This window comes from Pecten maximus, chromosome 5, assembly GCF_902652985.1.
Source record: "Pecten maximus chromosome 5, xPecMax1.1, whole genome shotgun sequence".
NCBI classification, from domain to species: Eukaryota; Metazoa; Mollusca; class Bivalvia; order Pectinida; family Pectinidae; genus Pecten; species Pecten maximus.
The window spans coordinates 32,545,590-32,562,864 of NC_047019.1; the positions used below are offsets into that span (position 1 = coordinate 32,545,590).

General features: G+C 38.4%; 1 protein-coding gene across 1 annotated transcript in view; it reads right to left on the reverse strand.

The window, feature by feature from the left end:
- Nucleotides 1-17,275, reverse strand: part of LOC117328412 (E3 ubiquitin-protein ligase rnf213-alpha-like) — a 311,982-nt gene that overhangs the window by 273,291 nt on the left and 21,416 nt on the right. The window contains exons 4-5 of the mRNA XM_033885941.1: nucleotides 5,087-5,145; nucleotides 1,170-1,316 (exon numbers count right to left, since the gene is read on the reverse strand). Of these exons, the coding sequence (XP_033741832.1) occupies nucleotides 1,170-1,316; nucleotides 5,087-5,145 (206 nt within the window). The remainder of the gene's footprint in view (nucleotides 1-1,169; nucleotides 1,317-5,086; nucleotides 5,146-17,275) is intronic.

The window sequence follows — 17,275 nt, forward strand, 5'->3', positions numbered from 1 at the left end:
CGGACGAACGGACGGACGGACGGACGGACGGACGGACCACGGACCACGGACGCAGGGCGATTTGAATAGCCCACCATCATCAGATGGTGGGCTAAAAACTAAAAACAAGACATCAATAATTATATACTTAATATACGGACAGAGGGACAGAAGGAGGGACGGACGGAGGGACGGACGGACGGAGGGACGGAGGGACGGAGGGACGGACGGACCACGGACCACGGACGCGGGGCGATTTAAATAGCCCACCATCTGATGATGGTGAGCTAAAAAGTTGACGCCGGACGGACGGACGACGAACGCCACGGTATGGCATAAGCCTTCGGACCAGGTGAGCTAACAAGAGGCCCATGGGGCCTGTATTGCTCACCTGGTTGGATTAGACCAAATGTCAAAATAATGTTCATATTCAATTTGTTTTATTTGTAAATCTCAAACAATGCTATATATGGTTATAGTTCGGGTATCCAAACTGCTTTAAAGATTAATGAATTCCAAACTCTCTATTGGGCCCCACCCCTTTGGCCCCTTTGGGGTCAGAGCCACCATTTAGGCAAAATCTGTTCCCATTCCCAAAAGGATGTTTCCGACCAAATTGGGTTCAAATCCATTCATAACTTTATGACTAGTGGCAATTTAAAGGAATTACCTCTATTTCCCCTATTGGGCCCCGTCCCTTTGGCACCTTTGGGGTAAGAGTCACCATTTATGCAAAATCTGTTCCCCTTCCCCAAAGGATGTTTCTGACCAAATTGGGTTCAAATCCATTCATAACTTTATGACTAGTAGCGATTTAAAGGAACTACCTCTATTTCCTCTATTGGGCCCCGCCCCTTTGGCCCCTCAGGGGTCAGAGTTACTATTTATGCAAAATCTGTTCCCCTTCTGCCAAGGATGTTTCAGGCCAAATTTGGTCAAAATCCAAAAAGAACTTTTTGACTAGTAGAGATTTGAAGCAAATGTTGACGGACAGACGGACGGAAGACGGACGCTGCCCCATGACATAAGCTCACCGGACCTTTGGTCCAGGTGAGCTAAAAAAATTATTTCTCCAATTAACCAGATAGCAAAAATAAATAGCAAAACAAATATTCAGTTAGTAACGTTACAAACAGTTAACTGGATAACAGCTACCAATCCAACTAATAAGATACCAGTTGTACTCTTACCTTCCTTTCTTCATTCTGATGTAAATAGGATTTTGTGGTAATGACAGACGTATGTATGCACCTCCTTTTGCATCATTCAGCATGGATGGAGAAAAGACAGCATGAAAAATAACTTTCACAATGTCTGAGCGTGTCCTTGGAACTGATCTGAAAGAAGAAACAAGAGATCAAAGAGGGATCTAAGCACCCACCAATGAATGATCTTTTATTTGTTCGATGTAAGATTCATCTTTTTCTCTGATTTGATATTAAGCCATATATGAAATCCAAGAGAAATTTAAGAGAAATCTAAGAATTCCTGTAAATCGGAAATAGCAAATTGCAATCATACGCTAAACTTCAACTGTAACTCATTTTGTTTTCTAGATCTTATTCGGCCCACCACTCCAGCCACATGGGAACAACATCCTTAATTTATACAACAATAGATCTCTGTATGTCCAATAATGCTCCAGACTGAATTTCATGAAAATCCATTCAGGCATTCAGGACTATAACAATTTAAAGGATTTCCCCTATGTAGGCCTTCACCCTTTGAACCCCAGGGGAGCCACACCCTCTGTTTATACAGAGTTCAGGTCTAATAATTATTTAAAGGATTTACCACAATTTCACCTATTTGGTACCACTCCTCCAGCGTCAGGGTAGCCACACCCTTCATATATGGTGACCTCCTATATACAACATTAGATCTCCTTTGCCTAATAATGCTCCAGATCAAATTTCATCCAAATCTATTCAGGTATAAAGACTAGTAGGAAAAAGCTTTTTCTGACTGATTTCAGAAGGGGCCTTTCTGTGTCATTTTGGGGAAAACAAGAGGCCCATGGGGCCTGTATCGCTCACCTGGTTGGATAAGACCAAATGTCAAAATAATGCTCATGTTCAATTCGTTTTATTTGTCAATTTCAAACAATACTATACATGGCTATGGTGTTGGGATCTCAACTGCTTTAAAAAAATAACAAAGTCCAGACTCTCTAAGAGTCTGAAAGACCTGAAGAATTGTTTTAAGAACATCCAATCATAACTTTATTACTAGTAGCGATTTAAAAGAATTACCTCTATTTCCCCTATTGGGCCCCATCCCTTTGGCCCCTCGGGGGTCAGAGTCACCATTTATGCAAAATCTGTTCTCCTTCCACCAAGGATGTTTCTCACTAAATTGTGTTCAAATCCATTCATAACTTTATGACTAGTAGCGATTTAAAGGAATTGCCTCTATTTCCCCATTAGGCCCCACCCCTTTGGCCCCTGGGGGGTCAGAGTCACCATTTATGCAAAATCTGTTCCCCTTCCCCCAAGAATGTTTCTGACCAAATTGGGTTCAAATCCATTCATAACTTTATGACTAGTAGCGATTTAAAGGAATTGCCTCAATTTCCCTTATTGGGCCCCGCCCCTCAGGCCCCTTGCGGGTCAGAGTCACCATTTATGCAAAATCTGATCCCCTTTCGCCAAGGATGTTTCAGACCAAAATTGGTCGAAATCCAATAAGAACTTTATGACTAGTAGCGATTTAAAGGAATTACCTCTATTTCCCCTACTGGGTCCCGCCCCTATGGCCCCTCGGTGGGTCAGAGTCACCATTTATGCAAAATCTGTTCCCCTACCCCCAAGAATGTTTCTGACTAAATTGGATTCAAATCCATTCATAACTTGATGACCAGTAGCGATTTAAAGGAATTACCTCTTTTTCTCCTATTTGGCCCAACCCCTTTGGCCCCTCGGGGGTCAGAGTCACCATTTATGCAAAATCTGTTCCCTTTCCCCCCAAGAATGTTTCTGAACAAATTGGGTTGAAATCTATTCATAACTTGATGACTGGTAGCGATTTAAAGGAATAACCTCTATTTCCCCTACTGGGCCCCGCCCCTTTGGCCCCTTGGGGGTCAGAGTCACCATTTATGCAAAATGTGTTCCCCTTCCCCAAAGGATGATTCTGACCAAAATTGGTCAAAATCCATTCTTAACTTGATGACTGGTAGCGATTTAAAGGAATTACCTCTTTTTCTCCTATTTGGCCCCGCCCCTTTGGCCCCTCGGGGGTCAGAGTCACCATTTATGCAAAATCTGTTCCCCTTCCCCCAAGAATGTTTCTGAACAAATTGGGTTGAAATCTATTCATAACTTTATGACTGGTAGCGATTTAAAGGAATAACCTCTATTTCCCCTACTGGGCCACGCCCCTTTGCCCCCTTGGGGGTCAGAGTCACCATTTATGCAAAATCTGTTCCCCTTCCCAAAAGGATGTTTCTGACCAAAATTGGTCAAAATCCAATAAGAACTTTATGACTATAGTAGCGATTTAAAGGAATAACCTCTATTTCCCCTACTGGGCCCCGCCCCTTTGGCCCCTCGGGGATCAGAGTCACCATTTATGCAAAATCTGTTTCCCTTCCCCCAAGAATGTTTCTGACCAAAGTTGGCTCAAATCAATTCATAACTTTATGACTAGTAGCGATTTAAAGGAAATACTTCTTTTTCTCCTATTTGGCCCCGCCCCTTTGGCCCCTTGGGGATCAGAGTCACCATTTATGCAAAATCTGTTCCCCTTCCCCCAAGAATGTTTCTGACCAAAGTTGGCTCAAATCAATTAATAACTTTATGACTAGTAGCGATTTAAAGGAAATACTTCTTTTTCTCCTATTTGGCCCCGCCCCTTTGGCCCCTTGGGGATCAGAGTCACCATTTATGCAAAATCTGTTCCCCTTTCCCCAAGAATGTTTCTGACCAAATTGGGTTCAAATCCATTCATAACTTTATGACTAGTAACGATTTGAAGGAATTACCTCTATTTCCCCATTAGGCCCCACCCCTTTGGCCCCTTAGAGGTCAGTCACCATTTATGCAAAATCTGTTCCCCTTCCCCACAGGATGTTTCTGACCAAATTGGGTTCAAATCCATTCACAACTTTATGACTAGTAACGATTTGAAGGAATTACATCTATTTCCCCATTAGGCCCCGCCCCTTTGGCCCCTTAGGGATCAGTCACCATTTATGCAAAATCTGTTCCCCTTCCCCACAGGATGTTTCCGACCAAATTGGGTTCAAATCCATTCACAACTTTATGACTAGTAGCGTTTTAAAGGAATTGCCACAATTTCCCATATTGGGCCCCGCCCCTCAGGCCCCTTTTGGGTCAGAGTCACCATTTATGCAAAATCTGTTCCCCTTCTGCCAAGGATGTTTCTGACCAAATTTGGTCAAAATCCAATAAGAACTTTTTGACTAGTAGCGATTTGAAGCAAATGTTGACGGACGACGGACGAAGGACGGACGACGGACGCCGCACCATGGCATAAGCTCACCGGACCTTCGGTCCAGGTGAGCTAAAAATTGGTGAAATAGGACAGATTTTTTCAGGAGTAAACTGCAGATATTTTGGAAATTAGCTTAAATATGAAATACAGAATGATGTAATTCCAATTTGGAGTATGGCCCATTAACAGCCCCGAAAAGCCCTCAAAACAGGAGGCCCATGGGCCTTAGCATTCATCTGACTCTAAAACTCCTTGTACTTTTGTAGTATGCATACTCAGTAGCAAGTATGTGGTGGCACTGTTGGCCATGGCAGCCATCATGGATTTCGAACTGAGCCCAAAAAATAACAATTCTTAGTCAGCAACATCTATTTCTCTTCCCCAAAGGAGGTTTCTCACTAAATTGGGTTCAAATCCATTCATAGCTTTATGACAAGTAGCAATTTAAAGGAATTACCTCTATTTCCCCTATAGGGCCTTGCCCATTTGGCCCCTTGTGGGTCAGAGTCACCATTTATGCAAATTCCCTGTAGGATTGCTATAGGTATGAATGGTGATTAAGTTAGTTTGTAGAAAGCAATTCCCATATGACACTGTGTAATTATACAATCATTATTGATTTTCATCTATTTTAACATAAAATTAGATTTACCGTTTGCCACTGTTTGGTATCGAAGTGATAGAGTCTGCTGATTTTCTGCTTGCATCCTTCTAAAATAAACAAAAAAGATATCCCTGTTATGAAGCAACAAGAGATCCCAGAGGGATCTTGGCACCCACCATTGAATGATCTTTATAGGTTCCATGTCAGATTGATCTTCTCTCTATTTTTCCCTTCCTTTTATTAATTTGTGTAAAATTGAGGAACCTCGCTCCAGTACTTTTCAAACAAGGGAAACCTAGCTATATATGAAATTTGAGATTTAGCGATAATGGCTGTTTGTTGGCCAGATTGTTTTCAGGACAGATTGGTCCCAAGATGGAATACCAAGGGGAACCTACATATGAAATTTGAGAAAGATCCCTTCAGTACTTTCTGAGAAACAGCGATAACAAATAAACAAACTAGCGGTGGTCCTGTGGCCCGAGACCACCAAAATATTGGAAGGAACACCAAGATAGTGTAGCTCAGGTCCGTCAGGCCACCTAATGAAAAATGATCCTTTCGACCAATCTACTTGTTCTTTTCAAACAGCATTTCGTTAAATTGTGTTGTTAACAAAAAAGGAATCATTTTAAGAAAGGAAATAATTCTTTCCCAATAGAAATCACTTTTCTTTCATAGCCAGAAGATAGACTTTGGATTTTTATCAGTTAGACGCTTGCGATAATATTAAGCATCCCAATCAATGCAAACATTTCGGTGATCAAGGATGCAAAGCGGGAATTCCCCTATTTTTGTTTCAGAAGTTTCAAATGCTATCAACGGACATCTTCTGATCTTTGAGACAAATTATTGCAGGCATACAGTACATAACACATGGCAATGAAAATTGTTTATTTGATTTTAAAATCTCATTAACATTGAAGGATGTATATAGATGTTACTTCTTGATCTGGTATCTTATTGCTGGCAAGTTCACGTGTTATTTATAGATTTGTCATTATGCTGGTTGAGACTATTTTCAATCAATATCTAACAAATTATTTCTTAAACTAGATCAAGCTGAAAAACATTTATTTGTTTTTTATATGATAAGTTTATCAGTTACATAACCTTAACACTATTTAATACCAAGTTTAAAAATGATTTTGTTTAATTCATTATATTCATTAAAACTCTACTTTCAACTGAAATAAAAAAAAAAGTAACAGTTGTATTGTTATTTTCTCATATCTTGGAAGGGCCACTTGAAACTGAGAAGGACCACCTGAAAATAATATATAAACAAGAGATCCCAGAGGGATCTTGGCGCCCACCATTGAATGATTTTGATAGGTTCCATGTCAGATTGATCGTCTCTCTATTTTTCCCTCCTCTTACTAATCTGTGTAAATTGAGAAACATCCCTCCAGTACTTTTCAAACAAAGGGAGGGTTCATACGGATTTTGTCAAACCAAATTCAAGGCCTTTTCAAGGTCTTAATTACATATTCAAGGCCCATTTTACCCGTCATCTAAGTCATCTTGAGAGGGAACAAGAACAACTTATAACTATACACTTGATCAAAATACAATTTGATATGGTGATTATTAACGTCTGTAGGGGAGGCGACATGGACAATGTTGAATCCAAATGATCGGTGGCCTAGGTTTCACTTATCCTAATGAAACCTTAATATTCAATTTTCAAGGCTTTTCAAGGCTTTTCAAGGCCCAAAGTGAAATTCAAGACTTTCTCAAGGCCCGGCCATGCTAACCCTGAAAGGGAACCTATATATGAAATTTGAGATTTAGCAATAATGGCTGTCTGTCGACCATGTTGTTTTCAGATTGGTACCAAAATGCAATACGAGGGACCAAGGGAAACCTAAATATAAAATTTGAGAAAGACCAATTCAGTACCTTCTGTAACAAGAGATCCCAGAGGGATCTTGGCGCCCACCATTGAACGATCTTTATAGGTTCATGTCAGATTGATCTTTTCTCTATTTTTCCCTTCCTCTTACTAATCTGTGTAAATTGAGAAACATCCCGCTAGTACTTTTGAAACAAGGGGAAGCTATATATGAAATTTGAGAAAGATCCCTTCAGTACTTTCTGAGAAATAGCGATAACAAATTTCAATTGTCAAAATCCAAGATGGCTGCCTGTCGGCCATGTTGTTTTCTGATTGGTCTCAAAATGCAATATGCATAACTAAGCACCAAGGGAAACCTACATGTGAAATTTGAGAAAGATCCCTTCAGTACTTTCTTAGGAATAGCGATAACAAACTTCAATTGTCAAAATCCAAGATGGCTGCCTGTCGGCCATGTTGTTTTCTGATTGGTCTCAAAATGCAATATGCATAACTAAGCACCAAGGGAAACCTACATGTGAAATTTGAGAAAGATCCCTTCAGTACTTTCTTAGAAATAGCGATAACAAACTTCAATTGTCAAAATCCAAGATGGCTGCCTGTCGGCCATGTTATTTTCCGATCGGTCCCAAAATGCACTATGCATAACTAAGCACCAAGGGAAACCTACATATGAAATTTGAGAAAGATCCCTTCAGTACTATCTCAGAAATAGCGATAACAAGAATTGTTTACGGGCGGAGGGACGGACGGACGGACGGAGGGACGGACGCAGGGCGATTTGAATAGCCCACCATCTGATGATGGTGGGCTAAAAACAAGACATCAATAATTATATACTTAAGAATATACAAAGTACATGTGCAATCAGATACGTGTATATCACACGTCTGCAATGGAGCGGACTCTGTGTGTTTACGTGATAATTGGATAACACTCTGAAAATCTTTATTAATGGACTTGTTTTATGATCTAACCTTCAGTTGAGTGACAATCAGTTAACCTTTGCACCCTAGGAGATTTTTTTTAACTTATTATCACAAAGGACATAACCTGGTAATACATTGTTTCAATATATAAAGACTTCAACAGTGTAGAGTGAAGAATCTACTTTTGAAATTAATTTTGATGCTGTTTGCGCTCATTTTAATCATTTACATGCTTCTATTACAACACATCAGTTTGTTTCAGAGGCCTAATAATGGCTGACTCAGGTGTACATGTACTTCATGTAAATATTTTGTAAGACAAAATATTAATATTTTAAATTTTTATTGAATGTTAATTTACTAAAGTTTCTTTTACATTCTTATTCTAAACTTGAAAGTTTCTTTTACAGTACATGTCATCTATATGATAGTATACATTGTATGTTCTGTCGACAGATCTTGAGACATGAACATGTCCAGACTACATGTACATTACATTGAAGCCAAACATCTAGGAAAGGCCTGTTGCCAATGGCCAACTGGGTGCAATATGCAACCCCACAGCCTTGAGGACATGCATCCTATCACACCTTACCTGTAAGATGCTGATCAGTCTAGCTCTGTTGTGTCTGGCACATGGTATATCTGGCCAGGTGACCTGTCCCCAATTAACCCCCCGGGGCCCAATTATGGCTCATTCTCACTTAGCCAACATACAGAAATTTACCTGTAATACCAGGCCAACATGTCAAATTTTACACCTGAGTGAGTTTAAACTATAGCAGTAGCCTGTTCTTACTTTCATCAAAGGAAATATGACTAGAACTGTCGCCAGGATGGCTGACTTATACCCTTATGGTTCTTATCGGAAAACCTGTTTATAGTGACCAGTTGCCATAGCAACCATAATTTTGAGAAAATTAAAGTGGCATGCACATCTACACATGGTCCTCTATATTTGTGTGGAAGTTTCATTGAAATTGGCCATTTAGTTTAGGAGGAGTTGTCCAGACAAACTTAAAGTTATGGTTCTTATCGGAAAACCTGTTTATAGTGACCAGTTGCCATAGCAACCATAATTTTGAGAAAAATAAAGTGGCATGCACATCTACACATGGTCCTCTATATTTGTGTGAAGTTTCATTGAAATTAGCCCTTTGGTTTAGGAGGAGTTGTCCGGACAAACTTAAAGTTAGGGTTCTTATCAGAAAACTTGTTTATAGTGACCAGTTGCCATAGCAACCATAATTTTGAGAAAAATAAAGTGGCATGCACATCTACACATGGTCCTCTATATTTGTGTGGAAGTTTCATTGAAATTGGCCATTTAGTTTAGGAGGAGTTGTCCAGACAAACTTAAAGTTATGGTTCTTATTGGAAAACCTGTTTATAGTGACCAGTTGCCATAGCAACCATCATTTTGAAAGAAAAGAAAGTGGCATGCACATCTACACATGGTCCTCTATATTTGTGTGAAGTTTCATTGAAATTGGCCATTTAGTTTAGGAGGAGTTGTCCGGACAAACTTAAAGTTATGGTTCTTATCGGAAAACCTGTTTATAGTGACCAGTTGCTATAGCAACCATAATTTTGAGAAAAATAAAGTGGCATGCACATCTACACATGGTCCTCTATATTTGTGTGGAAGTTTCATTGAAATTGGCCATTTAGTTTAGCTCAGGAGTTGTCCGGACAAACTTAAAGTTATGGTTCTTATCGGAAAACCTGTTTATAGTGACCAGTTGCCATAGCAACCATAATTTTGAGAAAAATAAAGTGGCATGCACATCTGCACATAGTCCTCTATATTTGTGTGAAGTTTCATTGAAATTGGCCCTTTGGTTTAGGAGGAGTTGTCCGGACAAACTTAAAGTTATGGTTCTTATTGGAAAACCTGTTTATAGTGACCAGTTGCCATAGCAACCATAATTTTAAGAAAAATAAAGTGGCATGCACATCTACACATGGTCCTCTATATTTGTGTGAAGTTTCATTGAAATTAGCCCTTTGGTTTAGGAGGAGTTGTCCGGACAAACTTAAAGTTAGGGTTCTTATCAGAAAACTTGTTTATAGTGACCAGTTGCCATAGCAACCATAATTTTGAGAAAAATAAAGTGGCATGCACATCTACACATGGTCCTCTATATTTGTGTGGAAGTTTCATTGAAATTGGCCATTTAGTTTAGGAGGAGTTGTCCAGACAAACTTAAAGTTATGGTTCTTATTGGAAAACCTGTTTATAGTGACCAGTTGCCATAGCAACCATAATTTTGAAAGAAAAGAAAGTGGCATGCACATCTACACATGGTCCTCTATATTTGTGTGAAGTTTCATTGAAATTGGCCATTTAGTTTAGGAGGAGTTGTCCGGACAAACTTAAAGTTATGGTTCTTATTGGAAAACCTGTTTATAGTGACCAGTTGCTATAGCAACCATAATTTTGAGAAAAATAAAGTGGCATGCACATCTACACATGGTCCTCTATATTTGTGTGGAAGTTTCATTGAAATTGGCCATTTAGTTTAGCTCAGGAGTTGTCCGGACAAACTTAAAGTTATGGTTCTTATCGGAAAACCTGTTTATAGTGACCAGTTGCCATACCAACCATAATTTTGAGAAAAATAAAGTGGCATGCACATCTGCACATAGTCCTCTATATTTGTGTGAAGTTTCATTGAAATTGGCCCTTTGGTTTAGGAGGAGTTGTCCGGACAAACTTAAAGTTATGGTTCTTATCGGAAAACCTGTTTATAGTGACCAGTTGCTATAGCAACCATAATTTTGAGAAAAATAAAGTGGCATGCACATCTACACATGGTCCTCTATATTTGTGTGAAGTTTCATTGAAATTGGCCCTTTGGTTTAGGAGGAGTTGTCCGGACAAACTTAAAGTTATGGTTCTTATTGGAAAACCTGTTTATAGTGACCAGTTGCCATAGCAACCATAATTTTGAGAAAAATAAAGTGGCATGCATATCTACACATGGTCCTCTATATTTGTGTGGAAGTTTCATTGAAATTGGCCATTTAGTTTAGGAGGAGTTGTCCAGACAAACTTAAAGTTATGGTTCTTATCGGAAAACCTGTTTATAGTGACCAGTTGCCATAGCAACCATAATTTTGAGAAAAATAAAGTGGCATGCACATCTACACATGGTCCTCTATATTTGTGTGGAAGTTTCATTGAAATTGGCCATTTAGTTTAGCTCAGGAGTTGTCCGGACAAACTTAAAGTTATGGTTCTTATCGGAAAACCTGTTTATAGTGACCAGTTGCCATAGCAACCATAATTTTGAGAAAAATAAAGTGGCATGCACATCTGCACATAGTCCTCTATATTTGTGTGAAGTTTCATTGAAATTGGCCCTTTGGTTTAGGAGGAGTTGTCCGGACAAACTTAAAGTTATGGTTCTTATCGGAAAACCTGTTTATAGTGACCAGTTGCTATAGCAACCATAATTTTGAGAAAAATAAAGTGGCATGCACATCTACACATGGTCCTCTATATTTGTGTGAAGTTTCATTGAAACTAGCCCTTTGGTTTAGGAGGAGTTGTCCGGACAAACTTAAAGTTATGGTTCTTATCAGAAAACCTGTTTATAGTGACCAGTTGCCATAGCAACCATAATTTTGAGAAAAATAAAGTGGCATGCACATCTACACATGGTCCTCTATATTTGTGTGGAAGTTTCATTGAAATTGGCCATTTAGTTTAGGAGTTGTCCAGACAAACTTAGTTATGGTTCTTATTGGAAAACCTGTTTATAGTGACCAGTTGCCATAGCAACCATAATTTTGAAAGAAAAGAAAGTGGCATGCACATCTACACATGGTCCTTTATATTTGTGTGAAGTTTCATTGAAATTGGCCATTTAGTTTAGGAGGAGTTGTCCGGACAAACTTAAAGTTATGGTTCTTATTGGAAAACCTGTTTATAGTGACCAGTTGCTATAGCAACCATAATTTTGAGAAAAATAAAGTGGCATGCACATCTACACATAGTCCTCTATATTTGTGTGGAAGTTTCATTGAAATTGGCCATTTAGTTTAGCTCAGGAGTTGTCCAGACAAACTTAAAGTTATGGTTCTTATCGGAAAACCTGTTTATAGTGACCAGTTGCCATAGCAACCATAATTTTGAGAAAAATAAAGTGGCATGCACATCTGCACATAGTCCTCTATATTTGTGTGAAGTTTCATTGAAATTGGCCCTTTGGTTTAGGAGGAGTTGTCCGGACAAACTTAAAGTTATGGTTCTTATCGGAAAACCTGTTTATAGTGACCAGTTGCCATAGCAACCATAATTTTGAGAAAAATAAAGTGGCATGCACATCTGCACATAGTCCTCTATATTTGTGTGAAGTTTCATTGAAATTGGCCCTTTGGTTTAGGAGGAGTTGTCCGGACAAACTTAAAGTTATGGTTCTTATCGGAAAACCTGTTTATAGTGACCAGTTGCTATAGCAACCATAATTTTGAGAAAAATAAAGAGGCATGCACATCTACACATGGTCCTCTATATTTGTGTGAAGTTTCATTGAAACTAGCCCTTTGGTTTAGGAGGAGTTGTCCGGACAAACTTAAAGTTATGGTTCTTATCAGAAAACCTGTTTATAGTGACCAGTTGCTATAGCAACCATAATTTTGAGAAAAATAAAGTGGCATGCACATCTACACATGGTCCTCTATATTTGTGTGGAAGTTTCATTGAAATTGGCCATTTAGTTTAGGAGGAGTTGTCCGGACAAACTTAAAGTTATGGTTCTTATTGGAAAACCTGTTTATAGTGACCAGTTGCTATAGCAACCATAATTTTGAGAAAAATAAAGTGGCATGCACATCTACACATAGTCCTCTATATTTGTGTGGAAGTTTCATTGAAATTGGCCATTTAGTTTAGCTCAGGAGTTGTCCAGACAAACTTAAAGTTATGGTTCTTATCGGAAAACCTGTTTATAGTGACTAGTTGCCATAGCAACCATAATTTTGAGAAAAATAAAGTGGCATGCACATCTGCACATAGTCCTCTATATTTGTGTGAAGTTTCATTGAAATTGGCCCTTTGGTTTAGGAGGAGTTGTCCGGACAAACTTAAAGTTATGGTTCTTATCGGAAAACCTGTTTATAGTGACCAGTTGCTATAGCAACCATAATTTTGAGAAAAATAAAGTGGCATGCACATCTACACATGGTCCTCTATATTTGTGTGAAGTTTCATTGAAACTAGCCCTTTGGTTTAGGAGGAGTTGTCCGGACAAACTTAAAGTTATGGTTCTTATCAGAAAACCTGTTTATAGTGACCAGTTGCCATAGCAACCATAATTTTGAGAAAAATAAAGTGGCATGCACATCTACACATGGTCCTCTATATTTGTGTGGAAGTTTCATTGAAATTGGCCATTTAGTTTAGGAGGAGTTGTCCAGACAAACTTAAAGTTATGGTTCTTATTGGAAAACCTGTTTATAGTGACCAGTTGCCATAGCAACCATAATTTTGAAAGAAAAGAAAGTGGCATGCACATCTACACATGGTCCTCTATATTTGTGTGAAGTTTCATTGAAATTGGCCATTTAGTTTAGGAGGAGTTGTCCGGACAAACTTAAAGTTATGGTTCTTATTGGAAAACCTGTTTATAGTGACCAGTTGCTATAGCAACCATAATTTTGAGAAAAATAAAGTGGCATGCACATCTACACATGGTCCTCTATATTTGTGTGGAAGTTTCATTGAAATTGGCCATTTAGTTTAGCTCAGGAGTTGTCCGGACAAACTTAAAGTTATGGTTCTTATCGGAAAACCTGTTTATAGTGACCAGTTGCCATAGCAACCATAATTTTGAGAAAAATAAAGTGGCATGCACATCTACACATGGTCCTCTATATTTGTGTGAAGTTTCATTGAAATTGGCCCTTTGGTTTAGGAGGAGTTGTCCGGACAAACTTAAAGTTATGGTTCTTATCGGAAAACCTGTTTATAGTGACCAGTTGCTATAGCAACCATAATTTTGAGAAAAATAAAGTGGCATGCACATCTACACATGGTCCTCTATATTTGTGTGAAGTTTCATTGAAACTAGCCCTTTGGTTTAGGAGGATTTGTCCGGACAAACTTAAAGTTATGGTTCTTATCAGAAAACCTGTTTATAGTGACCAGTTGCTATAGCAACCATAATTTTGAGAAAAATAAAGTGGCATGCACATCTACACATGGTCCTCTATATTTGTGTGGAAGTTTCATTGAAATTGGCCATTTAATTTAGCTCAGGAGTTGTCCGGACAAACTTAAAGTTATGGTTCTTATCGGAAAACCTGTTTATAGTGACCAGTTGCCATAGCAACCATAATTTTGAGAAAAATAAAGTGGCATGCACATCTACACATAGTCCTCTATATTTGTGTGAAGTTTCATTGAAATTGGCCCTTTGGTTTAGGAGGAGTTGTCCGGACAAACTTAAAGTTATGGTTCTTATTGGAAAACCTGTTTATAGTGACCAGTTGCCATAGCAACCATAATTTTGAGAAAAATAAAGTGGCATGCACATCTACACATGGTCCTCTATATTTGTGTGGAAGTTTCATTGAAATTGGCCATTTAGTTTAGGAGGAGTTGTCCAGACAAACTTAAAGTTATGGTTCTTATCGGAAAACCTGTTTATAGTGACCAGTTGCTATAGCAACCATAATTTTGAGAAAAATAAAGTGGCATGCACATCTACACATGATCATTGATATTTGTGTGAAGTTTCATTGGAATTGGCCCATTAGTTTAGGAGGAGTTGTCCGGACAAACTTAAAGTTATGGTTCTTATTGGAAAACCTGTTTATAGTGACCAGTTGCTATAGCAACCATAATTTTGAGAAAAATAAAGTGGCATGCACATCTACACATGGTCCTCTATATTTGTGTGGAAGTTTCATTGAAATTGGCCATTTAGTTTAGCTCAGGAGTTGTCCGGACAAACTTAAAGTTATGGTTCTTATCGGAAAACCTGTTTATAGTGACCAGTTGCCATAGCAACCATAATTTTGAGAAAAATAAAGTGGCATGCACATCTGCACATAGTCCTCTATATTTGTGTGAAGTTTCATTGAAATTGGCCCTTTGGTTTAGGAGGAGTTGTCCGGACAAACTTAAAGTTATGGTTCTTATCGGAAAACCTGTTTATAGTGACCAGTTGCTATAGCAACCATAATTTTGAGAAAAATAAAGTGGCATGCACATCTGCACATAGTCCTCTATATTTGTGTGAAGTTTCATTGAAATTGGCCCTTTGGTTTAGGAGGAGTTGTCCGGACAAACTTAAAGTTATGGTTCTTATCGGAAAACCTGTTTATAGTGACCAGTTGCTATAGCAACCATAATTTTGAGAAAAATAAAGTGGCATGCACATCTACACATGGTCCTCTATATTTGTGTGAAGTTTCATTGAAACTAGCCCTTTGGTTTAGGAGGAGTTGTCCGGACAAACTTAAAGTTATGGTTCTTATCAGAAAACCTGTTTATAGTGACCAGTTGCCATAGCAACCATAATTTTGAGAAAAATAAAGTGGCATGCACATCTACACATGGTCCTCTATATTTGTGTGGAAGTTTCATTGAAATTGGCCATTTAGTTTAGGAGTTGTCCAGACAAACTTAGTTATGGTTCTTATTGGAAAACCTGTTTATAGTGACCAGTTGCCATAGCAACCATAATTTTGAAAGAAAAGAAAGTGGCATGCACATCTACACATGGTCCTCTATATTTGTGTGAAGTTTCATTGAAATTGGCCATTTAGTTTAGGAGGAGTTGTCCGGACAAACTTAAAGTTATGGTTCTTATTGGAAAACCTGTTTATAGTGACCAGTTGCTATAGCAACCATAATTTTGAGAAAAATAAAGTGGCATGCACATCTACACATAGTCCTCTATATTTGTGTGGAAGTTTCATTGAAATTGGCCATTTAGTTTAGCTCAGGAGTTGTCCAGACAAACTTAAAGTTATGGTTCTTATCGGAAAACCTGTTTATAGTGACCAGTTGCTATAGCAACCATAATTTTGAGAAAAATAAAGTGGCATGCACATCTACACATGGTCCTCTATATTTGTGTGAAGTTTCATTGAAACTAGCCCTTTGGTTTAGGAGGATTTGTCCGGACAAACTTAAAGTTATGGTTCTTATCAGAAAACCTGTTTATAGTGACCAGTTGCTATAGCAACCATAATTTTGAGAAAAATAAAGTGGCATGCACATCTACACATGGTCCTCTATATTTGTGTGGAAGTTTCATTGAAATTGGCCATTTAATTTAGCTCAGGAGTTGTCCGGACAAACTTAAAGTTATGGTTCTTATCAGAAAACCTGTTTATAGTGACCAGTTGCCATAGCAACCATAATTTTGAGAAAAATAAAGTGGCATGCACATCCACACATAGTCCTCTATATTTGTGTGAAGTTTAATCGAAATCGGCCCTTTGGTTTAGGAGGAGTTGTCCGGACAAACTTAAAGTTATGGTTCTTATTGGAAAACCTGTTTATAGTGACCAGTTGCCATAGCAACCATAATTTTGAGAAAAATAAAGTGGCATGCACATCTACACATGGTCCTCTATATTTGTGTGGACGTTTCATTGAAATTGGCCATTTAGTTTAGGAGGAGTTGTCCAGACAAACTTAAAGTTATGGTTCTTATCGGAAAACCTGTTTATAGTGACCAGTTGCTATAGCAACCATAATTTTGAGAAAAATAAAGTGGCATGCACATCTACACATGATCATTGATATTTGTGTGAAGTTTCATTGGAATTGGCCCATTAGTTTAGGAGGAGTTGTCCGGACAAACTTAAAGTTATGGTTCTTATTGGAAAACCTGTTTATAGTGACCAGTTGCTATAGCAACCATAATTTTGAGAAAAATAAAGTGGCATGCACATCTACACATGGTCCTCTATATTTGTGTGGAAGTTTCATTGAAATTGGCCATTTAGTTTAGCTCAGGAGTTGTCCGGACAAACTTAAAGTTATGGTTCTTATCGGAAAACCTGTTTATAGTGACCAGTTGCTATAGCAACCATAATTTTGAGAAAAATAAAGTGGCATGCACATCTGCACATAGTCCTCTATATTTGTGTGAAGTTTCATTGAAATTGGCCCTTTGGTTTAGGAGGAGTTGTCCGGACAAACTTAAAGTTATGGTTCTTATCGGAAAACCTGTTTATAGTGACCAGTTGCTATAGCAACCATAATTTTGAGAAAAATAAAGTGGCATGCACATCTACACATGGTCCTCTATATTTGTGTGAAGTTTCATTGAAACTAGCCCTTTGGTTTAGGAGGAGTTGTCCGGACAAACTTAAAGTTATGGTTCTTATCAGAAAACCTGTTTATAGTGACCAGTTGCTATAGCAACCATAATTTTGAGAAAAATAAAGTGGCATGCATATCTACACATGATCATTGATATTTGT